This window comes from Martes martes (assembly GCF_963455335.1).
Source record: "Martes martes genome assembly, chromosome: 17".
NCBI classification, from domain to species: Eukaryota; Metazoa; Chordata; class Mammalia; order Carnivora; family Mustelidae; genus Martes; species Martes martes.
The window spans coordinates 18,299,806-18,319,263 of record NC_137905.1 but is presented as its reverse complement, the minus strand read 5'-3'; the positions used below and the strand labels follow the sequence as shown (position 1 = coordinate 18,319,263).

At 54.5% G+C, this 19,458-nt stretch overlaps 2 protein-coding genes across 3 annotated transcripts; both read left to right on the top strand.

Moving 5' to 3' along the window:
* The first annotated feature begins 1,122 nt into the window (after positions 1-1,122).
* Positions 1,123-12,924, top strand: EDC4 (enhancer of mRNA decapping 4). Of its 2 annotated transcripts, XM_080827901.1 has the most exons (29): positions 1,123-1,396; positions 4,407-4,563; positions 4,899-5,010; positions 5,299-5,398; positions 5,657-5,846; positions 5,950-6,097; positions 6,184-6,288; positions 6,629-6,738; positions 6,824-6,907; positions 7,001-7,096; positions 7,187-7,289; positions 7,386-7,566; positions 7,660-7,732; positions 7,838-7,929; positions 8,008-8,195; positions 8,288-8,418; positions 8,500-8,653; positions 8,951-9,384; positions 9,469-9,573; positions 9,659-9,811; positions 9,901-9,937; positions 10,069-10,246; positions 10,361-10,516; positions 10,622-10,737; positions 10,836-11,001; positions 11,088-11,274; positions 11,366-11,585; positions 11,961-12,124; positions 12,359-12,924. In XM_080827901.1, exons 1-29 carry the CDS (start codon positions 1,312-1,314, stop codon positions 12,549-12,551), a joined length of 4,218 nt encoding a protein of 1,405 aa, XP_080684027.1. In that variant the 5' UTR covers positions 1,123-1,311; the 3' UTR covers positions 12,552-12,924. The 2 variants fall into 2 exon arrangements, with proteins under 2 accessions (XP_080684027.1, XP_080684026.1); XM_080827900.1 differs by having other exon boundaries at positions 1,163-1,396; positions 10,069-10,516.
* Positions 12,925-13,278: 354 nt separating this feature from the next.
* NRN1L (neuritin 1 like) lies at positions 13,279-14,666 on the top strand (the record flags this gene model as incomplete). Its single annotated transcript, XM_080828513.1, has 3 exons — positions 13,279-13,369; positions 14,117-14,249; positions 14,381-14,666. 3 exons carry the CDS (start codon positions 13,279-13,281, stop codon positions 14,664-14,666), a joined length of 510 nt encoding a protein of 169 aa, XP_080684639.1.
* Between the last annotated feature and the right edge of the window lie 4,792 nt (positions 14,667-19,458).

Genomic DNA, 19,458 nt, shown 5'->3' with positions numbered 1-19,458 from the left:
AGGGTGCCCCATAAACCCTAAGCCAAGCAGAGGGCAGCTCAGATTTTGTACCACCTGCTTTGGATGTCATTGCCCAGAGGTGAGTGCCCAGAACACCCAGCCTCCATTGCCCACAGAGCAAGGCCCATTTGGGTTGGAGTATAGACTTAAGAGTTATGAAAGTCTGAGTTTGAGGGATTTGTGCTCTGGGATTTCTCACCCCTCAGACCTCTCCAAGGCATCTCTAGGCCTCCTGCTTCCTCCCTCACCGTACACACACCTTCACATTGTCTTCAAGTCCCAGGAAATCTTAACTATTGGGGCAGTTTCTGCTTCTCAATTTGGGGGACAGAGGCTTTGCCCATTGCAGAACTAGCCCTTGAGCCCTGAGACCTCTGGTGGTATAAGCCTGGTGGCAAGATAGCAATCAGAAGCTAGAACCAACCCAGGTCTGGGGCTGGTACCCTCTTAGGGGTTTCAGGATTGGTGAGGGTGCCACAGTTAGGCAGACCACAAATTTAGGAGATTTCAGTGGGACTGATTTAGGATGCTGTGTGTTTGGGGAGTGGGGTTTGGGAGAGAGGTAGATGCCTGGTGCCTCTTAAACCACCCTGTATTCTGCAATACAGCTTCTTCCATGTACCTGTGCCTGAAATTTCTGCAATAAAGAGGTGTTTGTAAACTCTGGTTTCTTTTTCCTGTCTGGGGGTGTCAGGCCTGGGTGGGCAGGGGATGCTGGGGGACATGAACAATGTGATGTTTGTGGTTTGACCATCTGCCCTTGTAATTCCTGGGCCTATGATTCCCCTGAGACCTTGGGTTGCCCTGCCCTATTTCCCCAAGGGGAAACCTAGGCTCATACCGATTCAGGTTCTTTGGGAGGGTCTTAGGGACTGTAACCTGGACGGCTGAGTTGATCCAGTTCCAGGCCCATCAAGAGTCCATGTTTGGGGAATGGACAAAGGATGTCCTGAGGCCAGTAGGGGTTTGGGCGGTTCAGTTCGTGGATATTTGCTCTGCCTCAGCCCTGAGGAACGCCCGTTGACCAAGGGGTCCGGTGGGGGCGAAGCTACCGCCCCCAGCCCGGAACCTTTCTTCTCCACCCTGCGCAGGTTCCGGGGGCCGGCGCTCCGGAGGGCCGGAAGTGGAGGCGGTTGGTGGGGCTGGTGAGGTACAGGGACGCGGCGCGGGCGGCGGTTTGCGGGCTGCGGGTGGACCGAATCGAGTGACCGGTGTCCTGCTGTCTGGTCCCGGCAGGGCTGTGCGCAGCTGCACAGTGCACGGCGGCAGCGAAACGAACGCGGGGCGGACGAGGCGCCCGAGGCGGGGCCCATGGCCTCCTCCTGCGCGAGCATCGACATCGAGGACGCCACGCAGCACCTGCGGGACATCCTCAAGCTGGACCGGCCCGCGGGCGGTGAGCCGGGACAGCGGGGGTGGGCCTTTGGCTGGCGGGCAGAAGGGCGGCGCGGGCCTGGGCCGCCCTCAGAGTCCTCAGGTCTCTCAGGTCCCTCAGGATCCATACTGCATCTTCCCGGCTGGTGAGGTAAGACGGGGGTTGGAGCGGTAAATTCCTGAGCTTGCCCGCCAAGGTTGCAGATCTCTTCTCATCCTGGGACCGGGCGGTTCTTCCCCGTCCTTCAGCGTCTCTGCTGAAGGTGAGGTTCCTTCTCTGAATCTGCCGGGGCTCCTTCGCGTCCTGGCCCCAAGGTCTGAAGTGTACCTGGGACTAGCTCAGGTTCCCCATCCTTATACCATATAGTTCAGAGGCCTGGTCTGGGCTCTGTATGCTGAGTTTTGGGTCTAGACCTAAGCACTGTGCTGAGGAGCACTGTCACCCTGTGCAACTTGCCCTTCACTCTGGAATATAGACAACAGGCCTGCTGTTCTAAAACTGATTTTCAGGAGGCGGGTGACCAGCCCCATTTCTGTGTCCTTTCTGGGATTAAACCAAATCACATACTGCACGGCCCTGATTGGATTAGGCTACAAACATCTGCAAGCCCTAGTTTATTTCCATTCACTTAAACTTTACTTGGGCTTGCGGTGATACCTCAGAGCTGCTCCTGCCTCCAAAGAGCCCCCAGAACATAGAGAACTAATGAGGTTGTAATATAATGCTGTTGTCATTGAGAAAAGGAATATTTTAGTACTGTGATGGAGACCAGGTATGTGAGGTTAGGGCTGGAAAGTGCCTGAGAACACATTTGAGAGAGAAGACAATGTTTAGGCTAGGTGTTAATAATAAAACAGGTGATTCAGTGTCAGGAATGGCATTCTGCAAAGAAGAAATAGCATGTGTGAAGGTACCAAAGTTTCCTGACAGGTTTAGGGACCTGTGAAAAGTGGTAGTGGTTGAAAGACTGGTGATGGTGGTGTGGGGTCTGCAGTGGCCACAGCTAAGAATTGGTGTTCTTCAAACCCTGTACTTAAACTTGCTGGGAGGCCCATACTAGCTGCTTTTGAAGCAGACACTAGTGCTCATACTGGGTGGGTTTCACTACCCCTTGCCACCTGAGGAAAATCCATCTTCTGCCTGAAACCACTGAGCACTTTGCCCCAGACCTGGAGTCCCTTTACTTGTAAGCTTGGCTTGGACCTCTCATGCTCATCAGCCCTGTGCAGACTAGACTGCTCAAAGGTTTGGTAGAGTCTGGCATGGCTGGTATTTTGCAGCTTGTTTGTTTGTCCTCATGGTAGCCTGCCTGGGAAGGAGAGTGGCCAGCTTACCCCTGAGCAGCTAAAATGGCTCTGATCCAAATGAAGTGGCCTGGAGGTTTTCCACTTAATTTCTTATATATTGATTGGTACTTAATTGTCCCATTTGCCAAATAGTTCTTGCTTGTCTCCTCCGGAGGCACTGGAGGACCATGTCAGATGCCAGACTGTTTTGTGACCAGAACCTTGCTTGTTTTTCTTTTCTTTTCTTTTCTTTTTTTAAGATTTATTTATTTATTTGACAGACAGAGATCACAAGCAGGCAGAGAGGCAGGCAGAGAGGAGGTGGGAAGCAGGCTCCCTGGTGAGCAGAGAGCCGGATTCAAGGCTCGATCCCAGGACCCTGGAATCATGACCTGAGCCAAAGGCAGACGCGTAACGACTGAGCCACTCAGGCACCCCTTGCCATGTTTTTCAATGTGGGGCCCTAGTCTCCTTGTCACCTGGGAGCTTTAGGGTGGTGTCTGAGCCTGTGAGGGTGTTTGAAATAGCTAATGGCAAACAAATGAAATGCTGCTTTTCCTGACTACCCATCCTGTCCTAGAGTTTCTCTCCACTTTGTCCAACTCCTTCGTTTTCTTCTAAAGTTACCTGCCCAAGGTGGCTTCTTCTGAACCACTTCTTTGAGGGGCAGGTTGCTTTGTTTCTTACTCCCACATCTTATCAGTGTCCTTTCATACCTTAAGAGCCCGTCTTCCCTTCTCTACCATCTGTCACTATCTTGGTTTAGGACCTGGTATATCTTAATTAAATTCTTTTTTTTTTTAAGATTTTATTTATTTATTTGACAGACAGAGATTACAAGTAGGCAGAGAGGAAGGGAAGCAGGCTCCCTGCTGAGCAGGGAGCCCGATGGGGGGCTCGATCCCAGGACCCTGAGATCATGACCTGAGTCGAAGGCAGAGGCTACCACTGAGCTACCCAGGTGCCCCTCTTAATTAAATTCTTAACTATCCTACATGCTGCCTTAGAGCAGTCATTCTTTTTTTTTAAGTATCTTTTTTTTTTTTTTTAAAGACTATTTATTTGACAGAGATCACAAGCAGGCAGAGAGGCAGACAGGGAGAGAGAGGAGGAAACAGGCTCCCTGCTGAGCAGAGAGCCCGATTCGAGGCTCAATCCCAAGACCCTGGGATCATGACCTGAGCTGAAGGCAGAGACTTTAACCCACTGAGCCACCCAGGCGCCCTAGAGCATTCTTTTCGCAGTAGCAGACTATGTCACCTTCCCGTTTAAAACTGTGTGGCTCTCGGTGTCACAGGGAGAATTTAAGCACCCAAGCTTCATATCTGAGACCTCTGTGACTTGTCTTCCCTCCCTCTTTCTTATATTTGTGTGTTCCAGCCACACTGGCTCTGATCGACCTCCTTAATGAAGTCTCTACTGACCCTTTCCGTGCCTTCCCTCAGTACAGAGTCCCTGTGTGCTAATTTGGACGTAAATATTAATTGGCTTCACAGGGTTTTTGATGGCTTTACTCCTCCCTCAGGTAGAAGAGCCACATGCATGTCTTTGGTCCTAGCAGAGATTATGTTAACCATCAGTGCTCCTGGAACAAAAGATGAACCAAGCGTCCTCCTCCCCACAGACATAGCTCCCCCAGTTGAATGTTCCCAGAGCACCTCATGGTTCTTAAATGAAGTTCTGCAGAAGGAGAGGCCAGTGGGCAGGTGGAACAACCTCATCAGAGTGGACCTTTCTGTCCCCAGGTCCCAGTGCAGAGAGCCAGCGCCCATCTAATGCCTACAATGGGGATCTCAACGGGCTTCTTGTCCCAGACCCCCTCTGCTCAGGTGATGGTACTTCAGCAAACAAGCCTGGTCTCCGTGCCATGCCACCTATTAACCTTCAGGAAAAGCAGGTCATGTGAGTGTCTGGGAAATGGCAGTGGTGGTGTTGGGGTCTTTGGGGTGGTGCACTTAACCACGGCATATTTGTACTTGGATGAGGGGCAAGGACAAACTCAAGAGCGTGGCTGGATCTGAAGTTTGGGCTTCCATTTTAGCATGGAAGTAGGCCCATTACTGAGGAGGGAGGTGAGAGCAAAGGGAGCTGTGGCTTTGGGGACCAGTGGATCAGGCAGAGTTGAGCATCTGGGACTTGACACCTTCACCAGAGTGTTTGAATTCTCTCCCCCTCCCAACCCTGCCCATTGAGACTTTACGGGAACAGGAATCAAGCTTGTGCACCCCTCCCCCTAGCTGCCTCACAGGAGATGACAGCTCTACATGCATCGGGATTTTGGCCAAGGAGGTGGAGATTGTGGCCAGCAGTGACTCTAGCATCTCAAGCAAAGCACGGGGCAGCAACAAGGTGGGCACCACGACATTGTGGCATGTATGGTGGATGCGGGCACAGTAAGCCTCTCCCTCCCTTCTCCCATGTCGCCAGTTACTGTGAGGATCACCTTGACAGGTAGTGTGCCTCAGTCTCAGGAAGCCAGGGTTAGCTGCCAGATCTCTGTGGGAATCTGGCCCCAAGAGTTGTGACTAGGCTGACACCTGTGGCCTATCCTATCCCAGGATGCCGGGAACCAGCTGGGCCCTGGCAGATCTACCTTAGCCCTCAGCCTCTATGACCTTCTTCACCCTTTGTTCTCAGGTGAAAATCCAGCCTGTGGCCAAGTATGACTGGGAACAGAAATACTACTATGGCAACCTTATTGCTGTGTCCAACTCCTTCTTGGCCTATGCCATTCGGGGTGAGTAGGGGCAGGATTGAGGAGGGAGGTGTTCTGCTCAAATCCCCAGAGATGCAGATCCAGTGTTGGACCACTCAGCCCTTAGGGTGTGATAGAAGGCTTGTCTGTTCCCCCCCCACCTCTGACAGGCCTTTGGGAGCCGAGGGGGAAAACCGAGTTTGAGACTGGTAGTGGCACTGAGGCAGGGAAGGGCAGAGCTTCTCTGCTGCTGCCTGGGCCTAGATAGTTCCTCAGGGCCTCCTTCTCTTCTGATTCCAGCTGCCAACAACGGCTCGGCGATGGTGCGGGTGATCAGTGTCAGCACTTCAGAGCGGACCCTGCTCAAGGGCTTCACAGGCAGTGTGGCTGATTTGGCCTTTGCACACCTCAATTCCTCCCAGCTGGCCTGCCTGGATGAGGCAGGCAACCTGTTCGTGTGGCGCTTGGCTCTGGTTAATGGCAAAATTCAGTATCCTTTCTCTGGGGTGGGATGGGGGACTGTAGAAAGGTGGGTGGGGCAGGGGCTGCCAGACCTTGTCATCCACCTGTTTAGCCCTTAACAACGTGCTCAGAGAAGAGATCTTGGTCCACATCCAGCAGCCAGAGGGCACACCACTGAACCACTTCCGCAGGATCATCTGGTGCCCCTTCATCCCAGAGGAGAGTGAGGACTGCTGTGAGGAGGGCAGCCCCACGGTGGCTCTGTTGCATGAGGACCGGGTAAGGGAGCCAGGCATAGGAGGAGAGAAGGGCTCAGAGCAGCCATGATGTGGGCAGAGGCTGAACGCTCACCTTGTACCCTCCAGGCTGAGGTGTGGGATCTGGACATGCTCCGCTCCAACCACAGCACCTGGCCCGTGCGTGTCAGCCAGATCAAGCAAGGCTTCATCGTGGTAAAAGGCCACAGCACTGTAAGCCTGCCCCTGACTACTCCCCTGCCCCCCCCCGCCACCCTCCCGCCTTTTCTCATGCCCCTCATCTCATTCCTGAGCCCCCAGCTGCGCAGGTGGCTTTGCTGGCACTCCGCCCCAGGAACTCTGAACACAAAGTGAGCCTTACCTATAAAGTGTACATCTAACCTGCTGCGCCCTGGGGGGCTGGTGTTCTGTACAGCTCCCCATTTAGGGAGGCTTTCGTACACATGTACACATCCGCTCTGGGCCACCTCAGCTCACTACCATCCTCACTGGAGAAGGGCTTGCTCCCACCCCAAGTCAGGTGACAAAGCAAGGCTGTTTGGTTTCTTCCCAGTGCCTGAGTGAAGGGGCCCTCTCACCTGATGGGACTGTCCTGGCTACTGCAAGCCATGATGGCTTTGTCAAGTTCTGGCAGATCTACATCGAGGGGCAGGATGAGCCAAGGTACGGCAGGGACTGAGGGACCAAGACCCCCCACCCAGGTAAGGGCAAGATCATTCACTCAGGTCCCTCATCGGCCTTCTTGCAGGTGTCTGCATGAGTGGAAGCCTCATGATGGGCGGTCCCTTTCCTGCCTCCTGTTCTGTGACAACCACAAGAAACAGGACCCTGAGTGCGTGAGTGGGCAGGCAGGTGGGTGGTGGACTGGACCTTGGTTCTCCAGTAGGGGGCCCAGCCAGCGATTCGATGCCTTGCTGCTTTGCAGAGTCCCTTTCTGGAGGTTCCTCATCACTGGTGCTGACCAGAATCGGGAGCTAAAGATGTGGTGCACAGTGTCCTGGACCTGCCTGCAGACCATTCGGTAAGCAGAGGCTGGGCAGGGGCAGTACGGTGACAGATGGGGGTACTTTCCACTCTCTGTCTCATTAATCTTGCCTCCTGGGCCCCACAGCTTCTCCCCAGATATCTTCAGCTCAGTGAGTGTGCCCCCCAGCCTCAAGGTTTGTCTGGACCTCTCAGCCGAATACCTTATTCTCAGCGATGTGCAACGGAAGGTAGGCTGTGGTCGGGCAACCCGGGCAGAGCTGGCATCGTCAGGGAGGCAGGGGTGTCGGGCCTTTAGCCCCGCCGTGAGTGCCCTGTGTGTGCAGGTCCTGTACGTGATGGAGCTGCTGCAGAACCAGGAGGAGGGCCGTGCCTGCTTCAGCTCCATCTCTGAGTTCCTGCTCACCCACCCCGTGCTGAGCTTCGGTATCCAGGTTGTGAGTCGCTGCCGACTGCGGCACACTGAGGTGCTGCCTGCCGAGGAGGAGAACGACAGTCTAGGGGCTGGTGAGCTGCTCAGGGTTTAGGAAACATGTTTGTCTGTAGGGAAGTGTGGAGGCATAGAGGGCCAGGTATTAGTTGCCCACACTGTCTTTGTAGATGGGACCCACGGAGCTGGTGCCATGGAGTCTGCAGCCGGTGTGCTCATCAAACTCTTCTGTGTGCATACTAAGTGAGTATGTTGGGGAGTCCTGTCTCTGCCCTGTCTGTACTCCTCCACACCCTACTGATGCTGGCCTCTTTGAGCTCTCCTATTCTCATTCTTCTCCGCCTGCAGGGCACTGCAGGACGTGCAGATCCGTTTCCAGCCGCAGTTGAACCCTGACGTGGTGGCCCCGCTCCCCACCCACACTGCCCATGAGGACTTCGGTGAGTGAAGTGTAAGAGGGAGGCAGGTTAGACTGACCAGGGTCTGAGATCTGACTCAAGTGGCAGCTTTCCCCACAGCATTTGGAGAGTCTCGGCCTGAACTGGGCTCTGAGGGCCTGGGGTCATCTACCCAAGGATCCCAGCCTGACCCCCGACGCATAGTGGAGCTGCCTGCGCCTGCCGACTTCCTCAGTCTGAGCAGTGAGACCAAGCCCAAGCTGATGACACCTGATGCCTTCATGACTCCTAGCACCTCCCTGCAGCAGGTGTGCTGGGGGAGGGGTGTGGGGCTCAGGGCAGGGCGACCAAGGAATCCCCCACCTGTGGGCCATGGCCTTAGTCCTCTGCCTCTCCCCAGATTGCTGTGTCCCCCAGCAGCAGCAGCAGCTCCGGCTCCGGCTCCAGCTCCAGCTCCAGCTCCAGCTCCTCCTCTCTTACAGCTGTGTCTGCCATGAGTAGTACGTCAGCTGTGGACCCCTCCTTGCCCAGGTGAAGTGAGGGTCAGAGTTGGGGGAGGGCAGGGGCTGGTGCCAGGCTCTGGCTGCTATACCTCAGCCTTCCTGCCACCAGGCCACCTGAGGAGCTGACCTTGAGCCCCAAGTTGCAGCTGGACGGCAGTCTGACGATGAGCAGCAGTAGCAGCCTGCAGGCAAGCCCACGCAGCCTCTTGCCCAGCCTGCTCCCAGGTCCAGCTGACAAACTGACTCCCAAAGCACCTGGGCAGGTGTGTGTGTGGGTGTGTATGAAGTGCAGGGTGGCAGGTATGTGGTAGCGGGAAGCTTGGGGGCTCTTTCCTCCCACAGTGCCTGAGGGCTTTCCCTGAGGTCATCCCAGCCTCCCCTGGTCCCTGGAGGGCAGCTTCTCAGCCTTTGTCCATCCCCACCTCCTCTCCTCCTGGGCTGTGGGATTTTTGACGAGCATCCCCCTTCTCCACCGTCCCGTCCCTGCAGACAGCAGGCCTCATCTGTGCTCCTGCATCCCCACGTCCCACCGTCTAAGTCCCATCTTTGCTCCACCTCAGGTGCCTTCTGCTGCCTCTGCACTGTCGCTGGAGCTGCAGGAAGTGGAACCCCTGGGGCTACCCCAGGCTTCTCCCAGCCGCACCCGCTCCCCTGATGTTATTTCCTCAGCTTCCACTGCCCTGTCCCAGGACATCCCTGAGATCGCATCTGAGGCCCTGTCCCGTGGTTTTGTCTCCTCTGCTCCTGAGGGTCTTGAACCAGACAGTATGGCCTCAGCTGCCTCAGCGCTCCACCTGCTGTCCCCACGGCCCCGGCCAGGGCCCGAGCTTGGCTCCCAGCTTGGCCTGGATGGAGGCCCTGGGGATGGGGATCGGCACAGTACCCCTTCCCTTTTGGAGGCAGCGTTGACCCAGGAGGCCACAGCCCCTGACAATCAGGTCTGGCCTACGGCACCAGACATTACTCGTGAGACCTGCAGCAGCCTGGCAGAGAGGTGAGGAACCTGGGAGGGGAGTGGGCGCTGGTGGGAGGGGTTTCAGGTAGCATCATCTGCTGTTGAGTTGGCCTGTTCGTTCAGTCCCAGGAACGGCCTCCAGGAGAAGCACAAGAGCCTGGCCTTTCACCGACCACCTTATCACCTGCTGCAGCAACATGACAGCCAGGACGCCAGTGCCGAGCAAAGGTAGATGCCACCCTACGCTGTTCCTCTCGTGAGGGAGGGCTGGTAAATGGGTCGGTGCTGATTTTTCTCCCTCTCCTTTCTCCAGTGACCATGATGATGAGGTTGCTAGCCTTGCCTCTGCTGCAGGGGGCTTTGGCACCAAAGTTCCCACTCCACGGCTACCGGCCAAGGACTGGAAGACCAAGGGTTCTCCTCGAGCCTCACCTAAGCTTAAGAGAAAGGGCAAGAAAGATGACGGGTACGGGGTGGGGTCCTGTGGCCAGGGAGAGGGGTGGTTCTCCAGCTGCCCTGCCTGACGCAGCCTGAGGTGCTTCTTGTCCATGGCAGGGACTCAGCCGTGGGATCCCGGCTCATGGAGCACCAGGTCAGTGAAATAACAGCCTTTCTATTTCTGGGAGTCCTCCTGCGAGGATGGGGAAGAGCTCTGGGCCGTTCCCTGGTCTGGTGTGTGGGAATGTGTGGGGCAGGCATCATCTGACTCGGTGCTCTTGGCAGGTGGCAGACCCTCCTGAGGACTGGCCAGCACTAATTTGGCAACAGCAGAGAGAGTTGGCAGAGCTGCGACACAGCCAAGAAGAATTGCTGCAGCGTCTTTGCTCCCAGCTGGAAGGCCTGCAGAGCACTGTCACCGGCCACGTAGAACGTGCCCTGGAGTCACGGCATGAGCAGGAGCGTATCCTTATGGGTCATGGTTCGGTGTGGTGTAGGGGTGGGGACAGCAGCAGCATTCTTGGCCCAGGAATGGATGTGGGACCTGCCCCAGGCCTGTTCCTTAGCTGCAGTGCAGAGCGGCGGCTGGAGCGGGCGCTGGCCGAGGGGCAGCAGCGGGGTGGGCAGCTGCAGGAGCAGCTGACACAACAGCTGTCCCAGGCGCTGTCTTCGGCCGTAGCTGGGCGGCTGGAGCGCAGCATACGGGATGAGATCAAGAAGACGGTGCCCCCGTGTGAGTTTGGCATGGAGACTTCTGGGTGGGCCAGGTGGGAGTGGGACTTCCTGTCTGTCACGCTGCCTTTCGTGGCTCCACCTGTTCCTCTTCATCCTGCCCCAGGTGTATCCAGGAGTCTGGAGCCAGTGGCAGGCCAGCTGAGCAACTCAGTGGCCACCAAGCTCACTGCCGTGGAGGGTAGCATGAAAGAAAATATCTCCAAGCTGCTGAAGTCCAAGGTGCTGTAGGGCCCAAGATGAGGGAGGCTGGTGGTAGGTGGGCCTGGTCGTGTCAGCTTGGGCTTAGCCTTTCAACTCAGCTCTCCCTGTACCCCCAGAACTTGACAGATGCCATTGCCCGAGCAGCTGCAGACACATTACAGGGGCCAATGCAGGCTGCCTACCGTGAAGCCTTTCAGAGTGTGGTGCTGCCGGCGTTTGAGAAGAGCTGCCAGGCCATGTTCCAGCAGATCAATGATAGCTTCCGACTGGGCACGCAAGAGTGTGAGTGGCGTCATATGCCTCAAGGTGGGAGGGGCTGTCCCTCTCTCCCTGGCCAGCCCTCTCATGCTCCTGTGGTCACCTCTCAGACTTGCAGCAGCTGGAGAGCCACATGAAGAGCCGGAAGGCGCGAGAACAGGAGGCACGGGAGCCTGTGTTGGCCCAGCTGCGGGGCCTGGTCAGCACACTGCAGGGTGCCACCGAGCAGATGGCGGCCACCGTGTCTAGCAGCGTTCGGGCTGAGGTGCAGCACCAGCTGCACATGGCTGTGGGCAGGTGTGTGGGCGGGGTATTGGGCAAGGTGCTGGGTTTGGAAAGTGCCAGACCAGACTTCTGTCTCTCTCATCTCCGTCACTTCCCTTTGCAGCCTCCAGGAGTCCATTTTAGCACAGGTACAGCGCATTGTTAAGGGTGAGGTGAGTGTAGCACTCAAGGAGCAACAGGCTGCCGTCACGTCTAGCATTATGCAGGCCATGCGTTCAGCTGCTGGCACACCCGTCCCCGCCGCCCACCTCGATTGCCAGGCCCAGCAAGCCCATATCCTGCAGCTGCTGCAGCAGGGCCACCTCAATCAGGCCTTCCAGCAGGTATGCCGGCCAGTGGGTCGCGGTAAGGGTCAGGTGTCTTCTGACAGGGCGCACACACCACACTCTGCCCGCCAGGCTCTGGGTGCTCCAGCCCCAGTACACCGTTCTTGGTTGCCTTTGGCTTCAGGCCGTTTCCCCTACTTTCCCCTCTGCCTGGACCCTTTCTTTCTACCTAACGCCTGCCTTGCTTCATGACCACTCTTCTCAGGAAACCTTTCCTGATCCCCCAGAGTAACAACACAGCTCTCTATGACTGTCTCTGGGCCCCTGAGCACACCCCCCTCTGGAGCCCTCAGTACCCTACTTTGGTCATCCACAGCCAGCCAAGCAGGTATTCCCTTCTGACCTTGGCTGTAAACACTGTTCTCTTCCTAGGCCCTGACAGCTGCTGACCTGAACCTGGTGCTGTATGTGTGTGAAACTGTGGACCCAGGGCAGGTTTTTGGGCAGCCACCCTGCCCACTCTCCCAGCCTGTGCTCCTTTCCCTCATCCAGCAGCTGGCCTCTGACCTTGGGACTCGAACTGATCTCAAGCTCAGGTGAGTGGACTCAGGGATCAGGAGACAGGTTGGGGTGGAGATGGAGGAGCAGTTCAAACAGAGACTCTTGCCTGACTCTGCTTCCTAATTTTTCTCCCCCAGTCCCTTCTGTGCCCACCCATCTCTGGCTTTGAGGTCCCCCTTTGTCAGCAGTCCCTCTGGGCCTCGTTGCCACCAGGGGGCGCTCGCATCTGCTGGAGCCCACCTGTTTCTTGTCTCTTTCTTCCACCACAGCTACCTGGAAGAGGCTGTGATGCACCTGGACCACAGTGACCCCATTACTCGGGACCACATGGGCTCCGTCATGGCCCAGGTGCGCCAGAAGCTCTTCCAGTTCCTTCAGGCTGAGCCACACAACTCACTTGGTAAAGTGGCCCGGCGTCTCAGCCTCATGCTGCACGGCCTTGTAACCCCTAGCCTCCCTTAGCTAAGCCTGCCTTGCTCAGAGTTGGGGAGGCACTGAAGGCTAGCAGACAGGCCTAGGCCAAAGCAGGGTCATGTCTACCCTTTTACCTGCTCAGGCTCCCACCTTGGGGGTGTTTGAGGGGAGAGCACTGGCTGTGGTCTACAGGTTGTGGTAGCCAGCAGGTTTAGGCTGGGCCCAGGGTGGGTACTGTGCCTTCTTGGGTTCTGCCATGCCTGGAGCATGACCCTTGAGATCGTGACACCACTTGAGTTGCATTTTCCATGTTCCTTTTTACCTCCGATTTGGATCTTTTTGTTTTTGAAAAATATTGAGAAATTCAATTAAATGCTTTTGGAATAAAATGGAGTATGTGTGTGCTTTTGGTGTAACTTTGATAGGGGCCTCTGTTCTCTTCCCTCTCTCTTCTGTGTTGGAGCTCTGTCTAGGCTAAGCCCGGTGCCCGGACACCCACCCTCATCTACATAGCTGCCCTCCCAGATCCCCTCTCCATTTCTGAGACAAGGGCCCTGGGGTCAGCTCTGCAATTGCCTTGTCACCAGCTCTTCTCTCTGGGGTCCCTCCCCTCCAGTGTCGATCTGAGTACTAGGGCGGGGCTGCCCAGCTGGCTTTGGGCCCCGCCCCCAGCTCCCATCCAATCACAATCCCTTCTTTCGGAGGCTGGGCCGAAGGGCTCTGCTTCCAAGCTGCTAGCTCCAGCACTAGGCTCCCAGCCGGGGATGATGCGGGGATGATGCACCGCTACTGCTCCTGTCACCACTGCCAGCGACTGCCCCGACCTTCCGGTGTGCTGGGGCTGTTGCGGCTGTTGCTACCGCTCGGTGAGTGCAGGAGTGCTGGACCCGGCTTAGCGCTGCGTGGCACACCCTCTCCCCAGTCTAGGTATAGGGCGTGTGAGAGCTGAGGCCCAGCCTTCCTGGGCCCTGGGAACCAGGCTGGAGTGGAGGTGCGATGGCTTCAGGGAGGGGTAATACGTGCCAGTGGCTTCAGGATGCAAAATGGGCATGAACTGACATCTAGTCATGGGGAAAGGACCCCAAAGTTCCACATCGCCCATTTCAGTAAAGGGAGACCTAGGCTCTTGTGGGACCCCTGGTCCAGCCGTGGGACCCCTGAGGCCTTCTCTTAGGGTCTGATCTGGATCCCGACCCTGCCTCTCCTGCTCCCCCTGGCAGAGAACACCTGTCTTTGGATATGGGGGTGGGATGGTCAAGTGAAACTTGTCCAGCCTGCAGGACAGTTAAGGGAGCCTGTAGCCCTCATCTCCATGTCCTGACTCTAACTTGGACCATCCTCACCTGACCTGTGACCCTAGAAGCTCAGAGGAAGAGCCAACCCCTTGGGACAGGACACCTTACCCCCTCTCCACATACCCTGTCCGGGTTGTGCCTAGGGGGGAGCCAATGCAGGTGGATCCCCAGATGTGCCCGTTGGTTCCCTTGGGTGCCTCTGTTTGACGCTGAGTCACGTCCCCCGAGCACATGCAGGTAAACAAGCCCCTGGGGGCTTGGCGGTAAAGGGGGGCGGGGCTGCTCATCCTATCAACCACTCTCCACCCCCACCCCTAGTCCTTGTATCTCCCCTGGCAGCAGCTGCAACGGGCCCAGGGGGCTGTGACACCATATACCAGGGGTTTGCTGAGTGTCTCATCCGCTTGGGGGACGGCATGGGCCTTGGAGGCGAGCTGGACACTGTCTGCAGGTAAGAGCAGGTGTGAAGATGCCTGCCTAACTGTGGGAACCCCCCGCCACCCTGGGGCCTGAACCTTTTTCCTTCCCATTACAAAAGCCTCTTTGCCCCACCTAATTACCCTAACCCCAAGCCTTTAACAGGTCTTGGAATGACTTCCACGTCTGTGCCTCCCAAGTCCTGTTGCGCTGCCCAGAGGATGCTGCTGCTGTGTGGGAGTCACTACAGCAAGAAGCTCGCCAGGCCCCGCATCCAGATAACTTGCATGTTCTCTGCGGCACCCCTGTGCGTATCAGGGAGCATGGCATAGGCCCTGAGACCAACCAGGAGACGCTGCAGGCAAGAGCTTCTGCACCCACCCCAGCCCCGACGCCCCCACTGCTGGCGGCTGCTCTGGCGCTCGCCTGCCTCCTGGGGCCTCTGGCCTAGCCAGTCTGGTGGAGTAGCAGCACCCCTGCCTCCTACCCTGCTCTGGTAGCTGCTCTTGGGGCTCTACACAGTGCCCTTGGATTTCATTAAAGGTATTTATATTTGTACTAAGCTCCTTCCTTTCTTCTGGCCATTGCCAGCCCTGCTTTGTTGGGGCGGAGCCTCCAGAAGCTGATCTCCGGGGGTGGATGGGCAGGGCCCATGGCCAGCACAGGGGACTCAATCTTTCTACTTAAAGACACTCATTTCCCAGGGCTGGCTGTGCAGAGTTTTCCATCGTGTGCAGGTTCTAGGAGCTATGGTGGTGACCCGAAATCTTCTAGAATGCATAGCCTTCCTCTCTTCTCTTGGGCTGGCATTTCCCCCGTGTCTGCCCCTCCTATTCTGGCCCCCATGGACATGTGAGGGGGTAAAGTGTACCACCCCACCCCTTTCCCCACATTTGTTCCAGCCTCCATGTTCCTGCCATCTCTGCTAACTATTGTCTTAGCCTTCAAGACAGATTAAGTGCTCTGTCCTCTCCCTCTCTGGTGTCCTGGTCTACCTGAGGGGAAGCTGTTCCAGGAGATGAGGAGTCCCTGTTTGGGTCTATATTCAAGTCCCTGAGGTGACCTGGAGCTGCAGAAACTGGGGTTATGATGAGGGTTCCTCTGGCCTCTCATGTACCCAAGCTTCTCCTTTGAGAAGAGGTATGCACTGTGACGTCAATAATCCCAGAAGACTTTCTGGAAGCATGGAATGAGTGTGTGATGTGTGCGGAAACCCTGTTCATCCTGGTGGAGAGAGGCAAGAATCCACATGGGCAGAATCTTGAGGGAAGGAGGAGTCCTCAGAGAGGGTGAAACGCTCTCTCAGTCAGTCCTCTACCACCACCTCTAGGACCTTACTCCAACCCACCACCCCATGACTTGTGTGGGCAGTGCCATGGCCTCACTGACTTCTGCTCTCATTCCCTCTGCTTTATTCTCCTTTTTTTTTTTTTTAATTTAGAACCAATTCCAAAGTTAAAGCTCCTTTTCATTGTCTATGCAGCCCTACCTAAGCCAGCTCTGCCCACAGTTGATTCAGTCTACTCCTGCGACTCCCCTCTGTCTGAGCATGGAGCAGGGATCTACCTACTCAGTCCTTGGCATCAGGGGAGGCTTCAGGGAGGGCATGTCATAGGGAGTGATAAGGGAGGTCAGGATGTGGGACTTAACAGGTGGTGGAGGAGAGATGGGCTGAGTTGAAGAGGACTTTACAAGAGGAGCCCAAAGGAATCAGGGTAGGAACCTAGAGCTTGGTAGACTAGGTTTACACTAAAGCCCATGCTGGGGGACTCCTGCCTCCAGGACTGAATAAGCCTAATTGAACCCTTCCTTGTTTGGCTCCAGGGTGACAGGAGACCAGAGACCAGAGACTCCAGAGACCTCCATCCTTGTGTATAGCAGCCGTACTTCATCCGTTCTTCCCAAACATCATCCGATTCCAGTTAGCTCAGATACCTCTGTCAACTGTCTCTGCCCAACCTTTGCTCTTCTGCTTCATTCACTTTTATCTCCCAACCAGTCATTACCCATCTTCTCACATCACCTAAAGGAGAAAATTCAGGAGAAAATTCCTCCCACATCTGCCCCACTCTGACCATCAGAATTTTCCAGAAGGAAAGGCCAGGCTTTTATCCCTTTGGGTCTTTTTTTTTTTTTTAATGATTTTATTTATTTGTTTGGCAGAGAGAGAGAGAGCGGGTGCAAAAGCGGGGAACAGCAGAGGGGAGAAGGAGAAGCAGGCTCTGCTGAACAGGCAGCATGATGTGGGGCTCAATCCCAGGACCCCAGTATCAGACCTGAGCAGAAGGCATGTGCTTAACCAACTGAGCCACCCAGGCGCACCCCCCACCACACCCTTTTGGGTCTTTGTACATTCATTCTCTGTACTAAGAATACCTTTTCCCATATCCTCCTGGTGAACTCCTTTTCTTGCTCAGTATCACTTCCTTCCTAATCCTGACTCCACACCTGAATCAGAAGCCTCCTACAGGTCCACACAGCTCCCCAGTTGTCTTCTGTCTCAGTGTTAATAATACTGGCTTGCTACTGTCTGGGTCCACGTCAAAATTCTCCACTGTGGACTCCCCAGGGGTCCTCTCTATGTCTCTAGCACCCCACTTAGGGCTGGGTATAAAGAGTACACTTGTAAAAGTATGTGGAATCAAAGACAGAATCTCTAAGCCCACCACAGAAAGTGTTATAGTCAGTAAGAGCTTGGACTGAGAATGACCTCAGCATTGAGAATGCGTCATTTGGGGCAGCCCCCTAACCTAGCCTGGACATACTTTGGGAAGGATGATGCTGAGAATCCAGACCCGGAAAGTCTTCTCACAGCCCCTCTTGGTGGGTGGCCAGGAACAGCCTGCTTTTAGGAGCTGGAGCCCAACTGCTTTGGCCAGCCATCCAGGGGATTACCATCCTCCTGCTGTGACCTACTTTACCCTGGTTTTTGCTCCCTAAGTCCCTGCTCTTCCCTGGAATGAGTGACCTGGAGTGTGTGCATGGGGGTGGGGACGGAATCTGCTTTCTGGCCAGGGGCTTAAGAGCTTTGTATGTTTATCCCAGAGCTGGAGGAGAGGGGTGAGCTGATGGCCAGACGGGGCTCTGGACACATCTGCACAGGCCAGAGCATAACAGTGATGGTGTGTCTCACATTTACAGCTCTGAGGACATGGAATAGCTTATTGCTCAGGGGAGAGACTGGGGCTGAATGTCCTGAACCCAGTCTCTCTGCATCGACATGCCTCTTATCTCGGGACCCTGTGTTCTTTGCCAGAGTCCAGACAAGCATCTACCAGTAGCAAGGGCCCAATAAATACTTATTGGATTAATTTGCTGAATGTCTGTAAAATTGAGGTGTTGTGTGTGAATTTTTAAAATGATTTTATTTATTTATTAGAGAGAGAGAGCATGAGCAGGGGGAGGGGGAGAAGGAGAAGCAGACTCCCCGCTGAGCAGGGAGCCCAATGTGGGGCTCCATGCTGGGACTCCAGGATCATGAACTGAGCTGAAGGCAGACGCTCAAGCTCAACCAACTGAGACACCGAGGTGCCCTATTGTGTGTGAATTTCTAAGCCCCGCCAATCCTGGAATTCCGTATTACTTTTAACCTTCACAACAACTCTGTGGGGTCAGGATTATGATCCCCATAAAACAGAAGAAAAATGAGGCTTAAGGAGGAGAGATGTCTTGCCTAACTAAGGTAACACACCTGTGAAAGTGTCAGAGCTTGGGCTATGATCCCAGGTTTGTTTGACCCCAAAGTCATGCCCTTAATCAACAGACTTTTTTTTTTTTTTTTTTTTAATCAACAGACTTTTGAGAGAGATTTTTTTTTTCTTTTGCAGTTGGGGAGAGCAATGATTTTTAAAGGTTTTTTGTAATTTTTAATTTTCTTAAATCCAGTTAACCAACACACAGTACCTCATTAGTTTCAGATATAGTGTTCAACAATTCATCAGTTGCATATAACACCCAGTACTCATCAATCACGTGCCCTCCTTAATGCCCATCACTAGGTTACTCCATTCCCTCCTCATGCCTCCCATCTCCCAAAGGTGTTTTTTTAAATAAAACTTTTTATGAAACTCTGCTATATAAACAGATCGTGACGTTTTATTGGTTTTAATTTATTTTTAGATTTAAAGTATAACATTATACAGTAAATTACAGATAATTTCATGTATAACGTAATAAATATATTTTTAAAAGATTTTATTTATTTGACAGACAAAGATCACAAGTAGGCAGAGAGGCAGCCAGAGAGAGAGAGGAGGAAGCAAGCGCCCTGCAGAGCAGAGAGCCCAATGCGGGGCTCGGTCCCAGGACTCTGGGATCATGACCCGAGCTGAAGGCAGAGGCTTTAACCCACTGAGCCACCCAGGTGCCCCAATAATAAATATTTTAACAAACTGGGGCGCCTGGGTGGCTCAGTGAGTTAAAGCCTCTGCCTTCGGCTCGGGTCATGATCCCAGAGTCCTGGGATCGAGCCACGCATCGGGCTCCCTGCTCCACGGGAAGCCTGCTTCTCCCTCTCCCACTCCCTCTGCTCGTGTTCCCTCTCTTGCTGTGTCTCTGTCAAAAAAATAAATAAAATCTTAAAAAAAAACATTTTAACAAATGAACAAACAAATGAAGTAGATGGAAGGAGGTTAAAACGCCCTTATTACCTCCGGCATCTACTCCCCGCCCCGCCCCGCCGCCCCGCCGCCCCGCAATTTGGGATTATTGTAAAGTAGTGAGATAATTCTGATCTTCTAGAGAAATCTTAATGGTAACATTTTTAGAAATCTACTTGATTTGCAGTCTCAGAATACACTTACATTTAATAACAACAACAAAAATTAAAACAAAAAACCGTTACTCCGAAGTTAGCCCAGGACTAACGTCACCTTCACTGATCCTTTTGTTAGCCATTTGCAACTCCTCTGTGATGGAGGCCAAATTTAACACGTCCGAGAGCCTCAATTATTTTAACTGCAGTTAAAAAAATCGATTTGCTAATGAAATTTAAATCGATCCTTTGCGGAGTTCCAGAGGCACTTCCAAAAACTTCTGTTGAAACGCACTACGTCCCCAACTTTGCACTATAGAGTGTCCTTCTGCCCTAACTAGGAATTTGACACTTTCTCCCTACCTCCGGGGTAGGGAGGTCCTACCCCGCGCCCAAAGTGCAACTGCTTTGAGGGTTACTTAAACTCACCGGGAGGAGAGAGTAAGTCCCCGCCCGAAGACGTTGATTGGCAGGCCACGCTCGGAGCGGC

Bases quoted from the DNA above. Each gene is read 5' to 3' on its own strand.
- EDC4 (XM_080827900.1), top strand. From the start codon at position 1,312: ATGGCCTCCTCCTGCGCGAGCATCGACATCGAGGACGCCACGCAGCAC. The intron at 1,397-4,406 runs GTGAGCCGGGAC...TTCTGTCCCCAG, and splicing joins GCTGGACCGGCCCGCGGGCG to GTCCCAGTGCAGAGAGCCAG. The intron at 9,812-9,900 runs GTACGGGGTGGG...TGTCCATGGCAG, and splicing joins AAGGGCAAGAAAGATGACGG to GGACTCAGCCGTGGGATCCC.